This window comes from Rhineura floridana, chromosome 1 (assembly GCF_030035675.1).
Source record: "Rhineura floridana isolate rRhiFlo1 chromosome 1, rRhiFlo1.hap2, whole genome shotgun sequence".
In the NCBI taxonomy this organism is placed as follows: Eukaryota; Metazoa; Chordata; class Lepidosauria; order Squamata; family Rhineuridae; genus Rhineura; species Rhineura floridana.
In genome coordinates this window covers 313,922,576-313,935,824 of record NC_084480.1, presented here as the reverse complement: position 1 = coordinate 313,935,824, position 13,249 = coordinate 313,922,576, and the positions used below count along the sequence as shown (strand labels likewise).

Sequence of the window (13,249 nt, the reverse complement as noted above, 5' to 3'; positions counted from 1 at the left end):
AACTGACATCACTTGGTCTGGATGGCATCCACTGTGAGTTCTCAAAGAACTCATATGTGAAATTGCTGGTCTTCTAACAAAAATACGTAACTTGTCCTTAAGATCTGCCTCCATACCTGAGCACTAGAAAGTGGCCAGTGTAATACCAATTTTTAAAAAGTGATCCAGGATGGAATCCTGAAAATTACAAGCTGGTTAACTTAACATCTGTTCTTGGGAAAACTGGTGGAAAGCATTCTTAAATATAAAATCATCAAGCATATAGAAGAATAAGCCTTGCTGAAGCAGAACCAGCATGACTTCTCCTAGGGTAAATCCTGACTCAGTAACCTAATAGTTCTTTGAGAGTATCAACTAGTATATAAAATTGATACACATAGTGTATTTGACCTTTCAAAAATGTTTCAACAAGGTACCTCAGCGAAGAATCCTAAGTAAGTTTAGAGTCCCTCTTGTGCATCAGAACTGGCTAGGAAATAGGAAGCAGAGAACAGGAATAAATGGAGTTCTCCAAATGGAGAAATGGAGAAAGTGGAGTCATCTAAGGTTCGGTATTGGGACCTGTGTTTTTTCCCTTGTTCATAAATGATCTAGAGTTTGGCGTGAACAGTAAGGTGGCCAAGTTTGCTGTTGATATTAAATTGTTCAGTAAACAAACAGTGAATGTGCGGTATAATGGCAAATGCAATTCAGTGTAAACAAGGGTAAAGTTATGCATGTTGGAGCAAAAAATCTTAATTTCACGTATACACTAATGACTGACAAGGAATAACACTTTGGGATCATTGTGGATGGCTCAATGAAGATGTCAACAAAATGTGTGGCAGCTGTGAAAAAGGCTAATTCCATGCTAGGAAGCATTAGGAAAGGTATTGAAAATAAAACTGCTGATATCATAGATTTGCAGTTATATAAATCTATGGTGCGGCCACATGTGGAATACGATGTACAGTTCTGGTCACCTCAATAAAAAAGGGTATTGTAGAGTTGGAAAAGGTTCAGAAAAGGGCAACCAAAAGTTAGGGGTGAGCAGTGTAGTGGCCAAGTGATGATACTGAATTGTTCATGGTTGTTAAAACAAGAAGGGATTGCGAAGAGCTTCAAAAGGACCTCTTCAAACTGAGTGAATGAGCAGTAAAATGCCAAATGCAGTTCAGTGTAAACAAATGTAAAGTTATGCGTATTGGACCAAAAAATCTTAATTTCACATGTACAGACATGGGGTGACTGACGAGGGCCGAGACCTTGGGGTCATTGTGGATAGTGTGATGAAGATGTCGACCCAGTGTGTGGCAGCTGTGAAAAAGGCAAGTTCCATGCTAGGGATCATTAGGAAAGGAATTGAAAATAAAATTGTCAATATCATAATGCTATTATATAAATCTATGATACCACTGAATGTAGAAAACTGAGCACAGTTTTGGCTGCGTCACTTCGAAAAGGTTATTGTAGAGTTGGAAAAGGTTTGGAAAAAGTTCAGAAGGATGAACAACTCCCCTATGAGGAAAGGTTGAAACATCTGGGGCTTTTTAGTTTAGAGCAAAGGTAAGTAAGAGAACTGTAGAAGTGTATAGAAGATAGAAGATGATAGAAGTGTATAGAGGTAACATGATAGAAGTGTATAAAACTATGCATGGTATGGAAAAAGTGGACAGAGAGCAAGTTTTTCTTCTTCTCTCATAACACTAGAATTCGTTACACACTGGAATTCTCTCCGACAAGAGGCAGTGATGGTCACCAATTTGGATGGCTGTAAAAGATGATTAGATAAATTCATGGAGGATCAGGGTACCAGTGGCTGCTAGCCATGATGGCAATGCTCTACCTCCATAGTCGGAGGCAGTATGCCTTTGAATATCAGTTGCTGGAAACCACAGAAGGGGAGGGTACTTTTGTGCTGAGGTCCTGCTGGTGGGCTTCTCTTGAAACATCTGGTTGCCCACTGTGAGAACAGGATGCTGGACTCAATGGGCCACTGGCCTGATAATTCTGAGTAAACATGCATAGAATTGCACCATGAGAAATGTTCCACTGTTGGACTACAATATTTAGGAATGGAGAGTCCTTAAACATTTTGGATAAGCTCTGCCTATATTATATGTGAGAGTGTTCTGGAAAATGTCTCTTTCAGCACAATTATTTTAAATAAATAATTAGGCTCTAAGTGCACATTTTGTGAAATTAATTGACCTTTGGGGTCAATATCCTTGTTCCCCCTGCAAAGATCTTACATTAACACAGTCCTTTTACCTTCCTTTTATAAAACCAGTTTTGGACTGTGACTGGTTTCTGTGGGCTGTCTGAGTCATTTCATTCTATAATCACAGTTCATGATATGGTTTTTAAGCCATGAAAGAATTAGAGGTCTGCACTAATTTTAATAAAACAGTTACATAACAATTAATTATCAATAGATAAGAATTCAGTTTAATTAACTGCTAATGCTTCTCCCTTATAACACATCTCAGTTTCTAATTGAATATCATGATGACAGTTAAACTGATCTAGTACTGAGTGTGCATTAAAGAGTAACTACATCCAGTTTTTCAAGTAACTAACTTGTGAGAGATTCTTTGTTAAAACTCAGTACTTAGCAAAGCAGAGAGATTACTGCTGGTATTCACAACAAAGTACTATAAGAATTTGTGGTGGTATTATTATTATTATTATTATTAATTACATTTGTGTACTGCCCCATAGCCGAAGCTCTCTGGGCAGTTTACAACAATTAAAAACATTAAAAACAAATATACAAATTTAAAAACACTTTTTTTAAAAAAAAACAATTTAGTATTATGAGTGATGTGTGCATGTATTACTAGAAGAACCTGTAAGTGTGACATTTTGATATCTACCAGTCAAAATTTGAGTCATCTTTCCATGCTAAGTTTATTACAGCAGTTGTATACCAAAAGGTCACTTGGCCAAGACCATGAGTAGCTGGAAAAAATTAGAATCAACAATTTCTGAATCTCTACTGAATTATCCTCTTCGTTGGGCTCTATGCAGTGCTCTGCATTGGATTTCAGTGAAGACTGTTGTTGGTATGTGCCTCCAAGTCGATTATGACTTATGGCAACCCTATGAATCAGCGACCTCCAAGAGCATCTGTCATGAACCACCCTGTTCAGATCTTGTAAGTTCAGGTCTGTGGCTTCTTTTATGGAATCAATCCATCTCTTGTTTGGCCTTCCTCTTTTTCTACTTCCTTCTGTTTTTCTCAGCATTATGGTCTTTTCTAGTGAATCATGTCTTCTCATGATGTGTCCAAAGTATGATAACCGCAGTTTCATCATTTTAGCTTCTAGTGACAGTTCTGGTTTAATTTGTTCTAGCACCCAATTATTTGTCTTTTTTGCGGTCCATGGTATGTGCAAAGCTCTCCTCCAACACCACATTTCAAATGAGTTGATTTTTTTCTTATCTGTTTTTTCACTGTCCAACTTTCACATCCATACATAGAGATCGGGAATACCATGGTCTGAATGATCCTGACTTTAGTGTTCAGTGATACATCTTTGCATTTGAGGGCCTTTTCTAGTTCTCTCACAGCTGCCCTCCCCAGTTCTAGTCTTCTTCTAATTTCTTGACTATTGTCTCCATTTTGGTTAATGAGTGTGCCCAAGGTATTGATAATCCTTGACAAGTTCAATATCCTCATTGTCAACTGTAAAGTTACATAAATCTTCTGTTGACATTACTTTAGTCTTTTTGACGTTCAGCTGTAGTCCTGCTTTTGTGCTTTCCTCTTTCACTTTCATCAGCATTTGTTTCAAATCATTACTGGTTTCTGCTAGTAGTATGGTATCGTCTGCATATCTTAAATTATTGACATTTCTCCCTCCAATTTTCACACCTCCTTCATCTTGGTCCAATCCTGCTTTCCGTATATGTTCTGCGTACAGATTAAACAAATAGGGTGATAAAATACACCCATCTCACACCCTTTCTGATGGGGAACCAATAGTTTTCTCCGTATTCTGTCCTTACAGTACCATTTTGTCCAGAGTATAGGTTGCGCATCAGGACAATCAGATGCTGTGGCACCCCCATTTCTTTTAAAGCATTCCATAGTTTTTCATGATCTACACAGTCAAAGGCTTTGCTGTAATCTATAAAGCACAGAGTGATTTTCTTCTGAAATTCTTTGGTCCGTTCCATTATCCAAAGTATGTTTGCAATATGATCTCTGGTGCCTCTTCCCTTTCTAAATCCAGCGTGGACATCTGGTATTTCTCGCTCCATATATGGCAAGAGCCTTTGTTGTAGAATCTTGAGCATTACTTTACTTGCATGGGATATTAAGGCAATAGTTTGATAATTACAGCATTCCCTGGGATCCCCTCTCTTTGGAATTAGGATGTATATGGAACGCTTCCAGTCTGTGGGCCATTGTTTAGTTTTCCATATTTCTTGACAGATTTTTGTCAAAATTTGGGCTGATTCAGTCTCAGTAGCTTGTAGCAACTCTATTGGTATGTCATCTATTCCTGGTGATTTGTTTCTTCCAAGTATTTTAAGAGCGGCTTTCACCTCGCATTCTAAAATTTCTGGTTCTTCATCATACGGTTAAGATGTATATATCTGTTGCTAAAGTGGATATCTGTTGTGTACCAAATTATCTGAATTTATGGGTAGGGGTGAAGAGATCTCTACCATCAGTAAAGTCCCGTATTCCTTGCAGAAAACTGTCCCCTACCTCTTCTAAATCTAAGGAAACATAACAGTCCATCACTATACATGCACACTTAAGACTTGTGCCCCTGTGCAGAGGAGACAGTGATGGCCACCAACTTGGAATGCTTAGGATTAGACAAATTCATGGAGTCTGAGGGTGTCACAGTCAAAGGCAATATGCTTCTGAATACCAGTTGCTGGACACCGCAGGAGGGAGAGAGTGCTCTTGTGCTTAGGTCCACTTTTGGATTTTCCACAGACATTTGGTTGGCCACTGTGAGAACAGAGAGCTGCACTAGATTGGCCTGATCCAGCATGCTCTTTTTATTTTATTTCTCCCTGTAATTCCTTGTGGTTTTCTTCTTGTTATAAATATGGATTGAATCATAAAATAGTAGAATTGGAAAAAGCCTGTACGACTATTGAGTCCAACCCCCTGCTCAATGCAAGAATCCAGCTTAAAGCATGTCCAACAGGTGCCTGTCTAGCTGCCTCTTGAATGTCTCCAGTGTTGGGGAGCCCACCACCTCCCTAAGTAACTGGTTCCAGTTAGGAAGTTTTTCTTGATGCTCAACCAAAATACTGCTTCTTGTAACTTGAGCCCATTATTTCTTGTCCTGCACCCTGGGATGATTAACAAGAGATTCTGGGCCTCCTCTGTGTGATAACCTTTCAAGCACTTGAAGAGCGCTATCATATCTCCCCTCAGTCTTCTCAAGTCTACTCTCAACCTGTTCCAGTTTGTTTGTATCTTTAAAGTGTGGTGTTCAGAACTGGACTCACCATTCAAGATGAGGCCCAAATAGTGCTGAATAGACGTGGAACTTGTACTTCACAAAATTTAGAAACTATACTTCTGTTAATGCAGCCTAAGATAGGCTCATATTCAGCTTGTGATCAACAATATTTCCAATATCCTTCTCGCATGTAGTATTGCTGGGTCAAGTATCTCCCATCTTATAACTGTGCGTTTTAATTTCTGTATTCCTAGGTGTAGAACTTACCTTGTTAAATTTCATTCTGTTGTTTTCAGAAAATACGTGAAAATGCTTCTTTCCAGAGCAGCTTAATAATATGTCTAAAGACTGACAACGTCTTTTGGAAATGGTAGTTTAACTGATTTTAGGCAAGAAATATCTAGGTAAAATGAGAATAATTGGAGAAACTATAAAGTATCTTGCAGCCCAATCCAAACCCAAGGTCTGCCAAAATGAGTGAGCTTAGAATAGGTGGATCTTGCATTGTCCTTGATCTACGCTGGTGTAACACTAATCTCCATTCAAATGGGGATACACGGACGTAACTCCCTCACACCAGCTCAGCCAGTGGAACTTACACCGGGGTAAGTTCCCAGAAAGGGGCATTCTAAGGCAGAGCAGGGCACAGTAGTATAGTAGAAAATTCAGAAGTGCAGGGTCCCTTCATGATGGTCCCACCATGCCCCCTCGCAGCTACGCCCCTTCTAAGATTATGCAACCTATCCACACAGCAGAGTTATTCTGATTCTGTTCCACTTTAACTGCCAGAGCTTTCCCGAACGGTTCCTGGGAAGTGTCATTCTGTGATCTCTAAAGAAGATGTCTCAGAACCTCACCAAACTGGTCTCCCAAATTCTTTGGGGAAAGCTTTCGCAGTTAAAGTAGAACCATAATAAAGCTGCTGCTGTGTGTAAACCTTCACCTGTCTCATTCTCTCTCTGGGGACTTTATGTTGCCAGTTATGTTTTGATTTTAAGCATCCTGAAATGACAGCCAACTGTGGGACTCGGGCCAAGATTTATAGCACTTTTATTGCACTTTTAATGCACTTTATACAGTCATGCCTTCCCCTAAAGAATCCTGGAAAGTATAGTTTGTTAAGGATGCTGTGAGGTGCTAGAAGACCCATATTTCTCTCAGTAATAATAATAATAAAATTTTATTTGTTAGTCGCCTATCTGTCCGAGTTAACAGACACTCTAGGCGAAGTTAACGGACACTCCAGGCGAGTAGTTATCAGAGTTCTCTGGGAAGAGAGATTGACTGTTAAACCACTCTGGGAACTGTAGCCCTGTGTCCTGCCCAAGGCTGCAGAAGTCAGACTCAGAGACAAAGGTGTCCTTTTCTTTAATAGATTTAATAGAAAATTTTAGTTCAGAATGCTTCATAGACCAGTTTACAGGTTACACAGGATCCTGCAACTGTACTCAACATAACTAGGCCCGACTACAAAGAGCTAAGACGTTGTCACAGCAATTAGACACACACCCTTACAACTCTTAATAAGTGTTGGTGAGTTTATCTACTTGTGTGAGGAATGCGTCACTGAACAGGAGTGCCCATTTGAATGTGTGCACTCCTCTTTAACAGGGCTGTGGGAAGCTTTGAGCCTGCCACTCTGTGTCCGAAGAAAGGCTGGCAGAGATAAATCCGCAATGTTCTCCTCAGGAGGAGGTGTGTGCGGCAGTGGTGGCGGCAGAGGTGATGGGAAAGGGTGTGTGTAAAAGGGCCATCTCTTGATTGGGCAACATCTTGTCAGTTGTAACTGAAGCTATGGGGGCAGAGCTGTCAGTGTTAATGGAGCTGGAGTCTTCGGCTTTGATGCCCTCTAGGGTCCTCGCCCAAATCCCAGTCCATCTCCTCTTCTTTGTCATTGCTCCATAGACATTCCACGGGACTCATGACACTCTGTGAGGGGAATAGGGGTATCCTAACAACTCTCAGCAGCACCCTTAACAAACTACACTTCCTAGGATAGTTTGGGTGAAGCCATAACTGCTTACAACCCTTTGTAAAAATCACAAGAGAGCCTGACTTCTCTTCAGCATGCTAAAGACACCCTACACTAGCCCCCCTCCTCATACTCACAGGGCTGAGAGAAAGAAGGGGGATACTACATCTGGCAATAAATCCCACAAGCCTTTCCTACCACATGTTGGCAGAAGAAATGCAAATGATGCACACATCAAGTTCTTAAATAAATGTCCTCACAGTCTCCTTCCATAATTCCCCCAGCAGAGAGAGAGAGAGAGAGACCGACAGACAGACAGGCAAGCAAGCACCCCCACCCCACCCCTCATTGGTGAGTTGATGAAGAAGACTCGCTAAGTGCTTTTTTTATTTTCGTTTGTGACGCGGGTGGTGGTTCTGAGATGCTTCCTTTTAGCTGGAACAAAAGCACACATGGCCCTCCCTTTTTTCTGCTGCTGGGATGGAAATTGGGATCCTTGTTAACAAACAAGAAAGAGAGTTTAGCTATGCTGCTGTCATTCTCTCTCTCTCTCTCTCTCTCTCTCTCTCTCTCTCTCTCTTTCTGGGTGGTCTTCTCTTAATGGCTGACTCGCCCTCTTTCACTTTGTTTGGCTCCAATCAGCATGAAAGGTCAAGGAAGCATGTTGTTAGCAAGCCAAGTGAGAAGACTCTTCTCAGTGGCTATCGGCTGATATGCTCCCCTTTCAGGCTCATAGGAGATACAGGGCTCCAGCTACCAAAAATGTTACAGGACATCAACCTGTCTGCTCCCTGGCATGACTACACCACTGGTGGGGCAAGGAGAGATTTGCACCTATCCCAACCTTGTTCAGCTCTGTCATATGACCTAGGGACCAATCCTTAAAACCCACACTCATCTGCCAGCTCAGCCAGTAGTAGCCCCTTCCAGAGGTTCCTGAACAGAATTTGAAATAGGGATAACTTATGATGAGTTCGCATTGGCCTAAGGTGTACTGGCTTCCTGCAGTTAGGTTTGCTCTGTCTGATAGTTTTCTGCTTTGTATGTACACGCTGGTTCAGCCGGCTTTGAGACCAGCGTGCCTACTCGCATTCCTTCCCCTTTCTCCCCCCCCCGCTGGTGTTGAGCTCAGCACAGCTGGGTTGCAGAATGCCACTTGCTGCTGGGTCATGGTGCTCCACTTGTCTTCCTTGCCCTTCGTTTTCCCCCTCCCTGGCCTTGAGCCTAGCATGGTGTGGCCACCATATGCTCGCTCACCTTCTTTCCCCATCTTCCATTCTACTGGCCTGCAGCCCAGCACTGCCCACTCCTCTTCCACCCACCCCCCGGCTCTGAGGCCAGCACGGCTGAGTCATGCTATACTTGGCACTGCCACCGATGGATGGATGGACGGACGGACTGACGGACTCATGCCCGCTCACCCCAAATGTGCATCGAGCCCCTTAAGGATTACAGTATTCAGCTTCCTTACATAGCAATAACGTAGGATCATAGACTAATAAAAGAGTTGGAAGGAGCCTGTAAGGCTGTTGAGTTCAATCTCCTGCTCAATACAGGAATCTAACTTAAAGCATACCCAACACGTAAGTTTGTAAGAGGACCGGAGCTACTGACAAAATCCCTCAATAACCTTTGTCTAGGAATCAAATCTATGTGTGTCTCAGCATCTTTAATATTGATGGAATAACCCGTCTAACATCTGTTGTCTGAATCTACTTTTTTGTGCATAACATAGCCCCTTTCCCATGAGCAATTCCTCTTTAGACAAAAATACTGTTTATAAGGTAAATTCCTGCACAAATATGTAGAATGGGAAGACGAAAAATGCAAAAGAAAATTTCTGTGCATATGTTTAGTAAAAACGCACAGACCATCCTACTTGGATGGTCGTTCTCAGAGGGTGGTGTTTGGAGAATGCTGTTTGACCCAGGGGAACCTTGAATGTGGGATCCTGCAGGGTTCGATTCTATCTCCCATGCTACTTAATATCTACATGAAACCTCTGTGTGGAGACATCCGGAGTCTTGGAGTATGTTGTCAGCAATATGCTGATGACACACAGCTCTATTTCTCCTTTACATCTGCAGGTGTGGCAATGGATGTGCTAAACTGGTGCTTTGCCTCAGTAACGGAACTGGATGAGAGCCAATAAACTGAAGCTTAACCAAACAGGACTGAAGCACTGTTAGTAAGTGATTCTCTAGACTGGATGGATGGGTTGTAGCCCACTCTGGGTAGGGTTACAGTCCCTCTGAAGGAGCAGGTATGTAGCTTGAGGGTATTCCTGGATCCATTAGTATTGCTTGAGGCTGAAGTAGCTTTGATGGTGTGAAATGCCTTTCACCAGCTTCGATTGGTGGTGCAGTTGCACCCTAACTGGACAAAGATAACCTAACTTTGGATGTCTATGCTCTAGTAACTTCTAGGTTAAATTACTACAATGCGTTATACGTGGGGCTGCCTTTGAAGACGGTTTGGAAACTTCAGCTAGTGCTTCGGCTATGGGGCGGTATACAAATGCAATAAAGAAATAAATAAATTTGGCAGCCAGTTTGTTGACGAGTAAGTTGGTTGGTACATATAAACACGAACTCTGGCATGGCTGCACTGGCTACCAATTAGTTTCCAGGCTCAATTCAAAGTGCTGGTTTTGACCTATAAATTAGCCTTATGTGACTCAGAACCTCAATATCTTAAGGACTCTCTCTCCTTGTATGAACCAACCTGGATCCTATACTCATCAATAGAGGCTTTTCTTTGTGTGCCTTTTCCATGGGAGGCTTGGAGGGTGGAAACACAAGCACAGGCTTTTGCATTGGTGGCCCCTGTCTGTGGAATGCTCTCCCAAAAGAGGCACGCCTGTTGCCTTCTTTATCCATCTTTAGGCGCCAGGCAAATACCTTCCTATTCACTCAGGCCTTTGGTCCTCGAGGTGTGCTGTCTTAGTTTCTTTTATTTGAGTTTTGAGTTTTTATATTGTATGTTTTTAAATTTGTATGTTTTAACATCTTTTTGTAGTGTATGTTTTTAAATCTGTTGTAAGTCACCTAGAGACTGTTGGACGACCAATAAAAAATAATAATAAATAAATAAATAAAAATAAGGTAATTGGTCATGACTCGCCTAGACTACTGTAATGCGCTCTACGTGGGGTTACCCTTGAAAACGGTCCGGAAGCTGCAACTGGTACAGAATGCAGCAGCTCGTCTGATTAAAGGCAGCCGCCGGCAAGATCACATCACTCCAGTGCTGAAGGAGTTGCACTGGCTACCGGTTGTTTACCGGGCCCAATTCAAGGTGTTGGTTTTGACCTTTAAAACCCTACACGGTTTTAGCCCAGTCTATCTGAAGGAGCGCCTCCAGCATCGTCAGGGATGCCACTCAACAAGATCAGCCTCAGAAGACCTTCTCTCGATCCCACAGGTTAAAACAGCTAGACTGGTGAGGACTAGAGAGAGGGCTTTTTCAATAGTGGCCCCCACCCTGTGGAACTCTCTCCCAAATGATCTCCGCCATGCCCCTTCTATGATGAGCTTCCGCCGGGCCTTGAAGACCTGGCTCTTCAGGCAGGCTTTTGGGGTGGGTTAGGTTTTTACTGTTATGGTTTTAAATTTTAACGTTTTAATGTATTGTTTTTTATCTTGTACGTCGCCCAGAGTGGCTGGACAACCAGCCAGATGGGCGACTAATAAATTTAATAAATAAATAAAATGATGCCAAATACTTCTGTGTCTATGAATGGAATACAATACTTAAACAATTGGAAACTTTTTTTGGTTAATATGTATAGTAGTGATCTAGTTACAAAAGTCATGTAGTTTATCTTGATTACAGAAAATCAGAAAAATGTCATCAATATATTGTTTATTTAAAAAAGAGTATTATTATAAAACAGATTATGTGTTGGATTGCATATTATAGTGGCCTCCAAGGAGGCCATTATCAAATTGGCTGCACTTGGGGCAAATGAACTCTCCATCACCACCACCCTAATTTGGAAATCAGATTGACTGGAAAATCTAAAGTAATTTCCTCCCCCCCAAAATGACATCCATAAGTTCTAAAAGAAGATTGGTAGAAGGCAAAAAGTTATCCCATGCATTTAACTAAGTCACAACAACTGCACAGGCCTCATCGTGAGGAATACTAATATATAAAGAATTAACATCCATGGTCACAAGGACTGTGTGATTTGGAATCCTCATGCCCTCCACATTATTGAGGAAATATTTTGTATCTCTTATATGATGAAATCTTAGGAACAAAGGGACATAAAAATAGTCTACATATTGGGACAACAGTTCTAACACTGAATTTGAACCAGAGTCTATAGGATGACCTGGTGGTAAAAAACATGGCTTATATATTTTAGGAAGTATATAAGACATTTGCACATGGGGATGTACATTTTGGAGAAATTCTGATGTAGCCTCATCAATAAGTCCCAAAAGCATGGCTTCAATTGATGATAGAGGAAATACTCCTGGTAGGATCAACAGAAATAGGCTTATAGCAGGAAACATCCTGCAATTGTTTATGCACCTTCTTTAAATAATCATCCCTGTTTAATAGTACAATAGCTCCATCCTTATCCGCCTCCTTAATAACCACAGACTGATCTTTAGCCAAGTTGCTCAAAATAGACTGATCATACATAGATAGATTATACCACTTTTTAGGTAAAGAATGTTCTAGTTGATCTGTGTCCTTGAGTACCAATTGTTCATATAGTGGAATATCCAGATTCAAAGTGACTGGTACAAAATGAGAACTGGGACCAAAGTGAGACTGGGTTTTATGATCACCACTAGCACCAAAGAATTTTCTTATTTTTAGTTGTCGAGTAAGACATCCATTATTTCCATTACGCTGTCCAAGCTAAAAATTAAATCCACAAATCATACATTTCTATAGCATGATCTTTCCCCATGTGAGGGTCCAGTACTTGCACACTGAAGTATCCCCAGAGAACTAAATAGAGACCTGCTTTCACACCACAAACACACACACACCTTGGTACACTCACACAACCTGCAACAGGCCATTATAGGGAATGGATTTGTTCAAATGTTGCCTCCCAGATCTCTACTTAGTCAAGTTATTCAAGCTTGTAAATATCTTGACCAAGCAGAGTGAGAGGTCTGGATGGGCATCTTTGGAACACTGCTTGTTTGTACAAACATGTGCAGAGAGGAATAACAACACTCTGGTTTAGTAGCCAACTTCATTTGAATGTATATGTCTTTCTGTATGATTATTAATGATGATCTGTTCAATCATAATCACTGATCCTATTATAGAAGTACATGAACATGAAATAGGACCTAGTGTTCGTCCAGATTTTGTGTAGAAATAATTTTATTTATGAAAAGCAAAATATTAGCCTTAAAAATGGTATTTACAAAGGGGCTACATACTTTTATGCTTGTTTCAGTTCTGTTTATTGACTCAGATGCTTTACACCACTACTGCTTACTGATGCATTTCTGATGTGCTGAAAATTGTCGTGTGACCTGCAAGACATTGTTCGATAAAACATTGCCAATAATAATTGTTGTTGTTGTTGTTGTTGTTTTACTGCAGTATGGCTATCCAAGTTGACAAGTTCAACTTTGAGAGCTACCCAGACTCCCCTGGTGAAAGAGCACAATTTACAAATCCAAAGCAGCTGGAAGAAGAGAGACAGCAGGCGAAAGGTCTGGAGATCAACAGCAAGTTAGACATTCTTTGGAAAATTATATCCTTTCAGAAATATTTTTTTTCTCCTAAAGGTACTCTTGTTTCAAGACTATGAGCTTTAATTCAAATGATTTCTATAATGAGGTCTGAAAGAGGACATGATTTAAAATGGAGCATTTAGCAT

General features: G+C 41.0%; 1 protein-coding gene across 3 annotated transcripts in view; it reads left to right on the top strand.

The window, feature by feature from the left end:
- The window catches only part of TRAPPC9 (trafficking protein particle complex subunit 9), a 505,665-nt gene that overhangs the window by 191,770 nt on the left and 300,646 nt on the right, over positions 1 to 13,249 (top strand). For all 3 annotated transcript variants that reach the window (XM_061607026.1, XM_061607027.1, XM_061607028.1), the window contains one exon: positions 12,970 to 13,123. In XM_061607026.1, the coding sequence (XP_061463010.1) occupies positions 12,970 to 13,123 (154 nt within the window). The remainder of the gene's footprint in view (positions 1 to 12,969; positions 13,124 to 13,249) is intronic.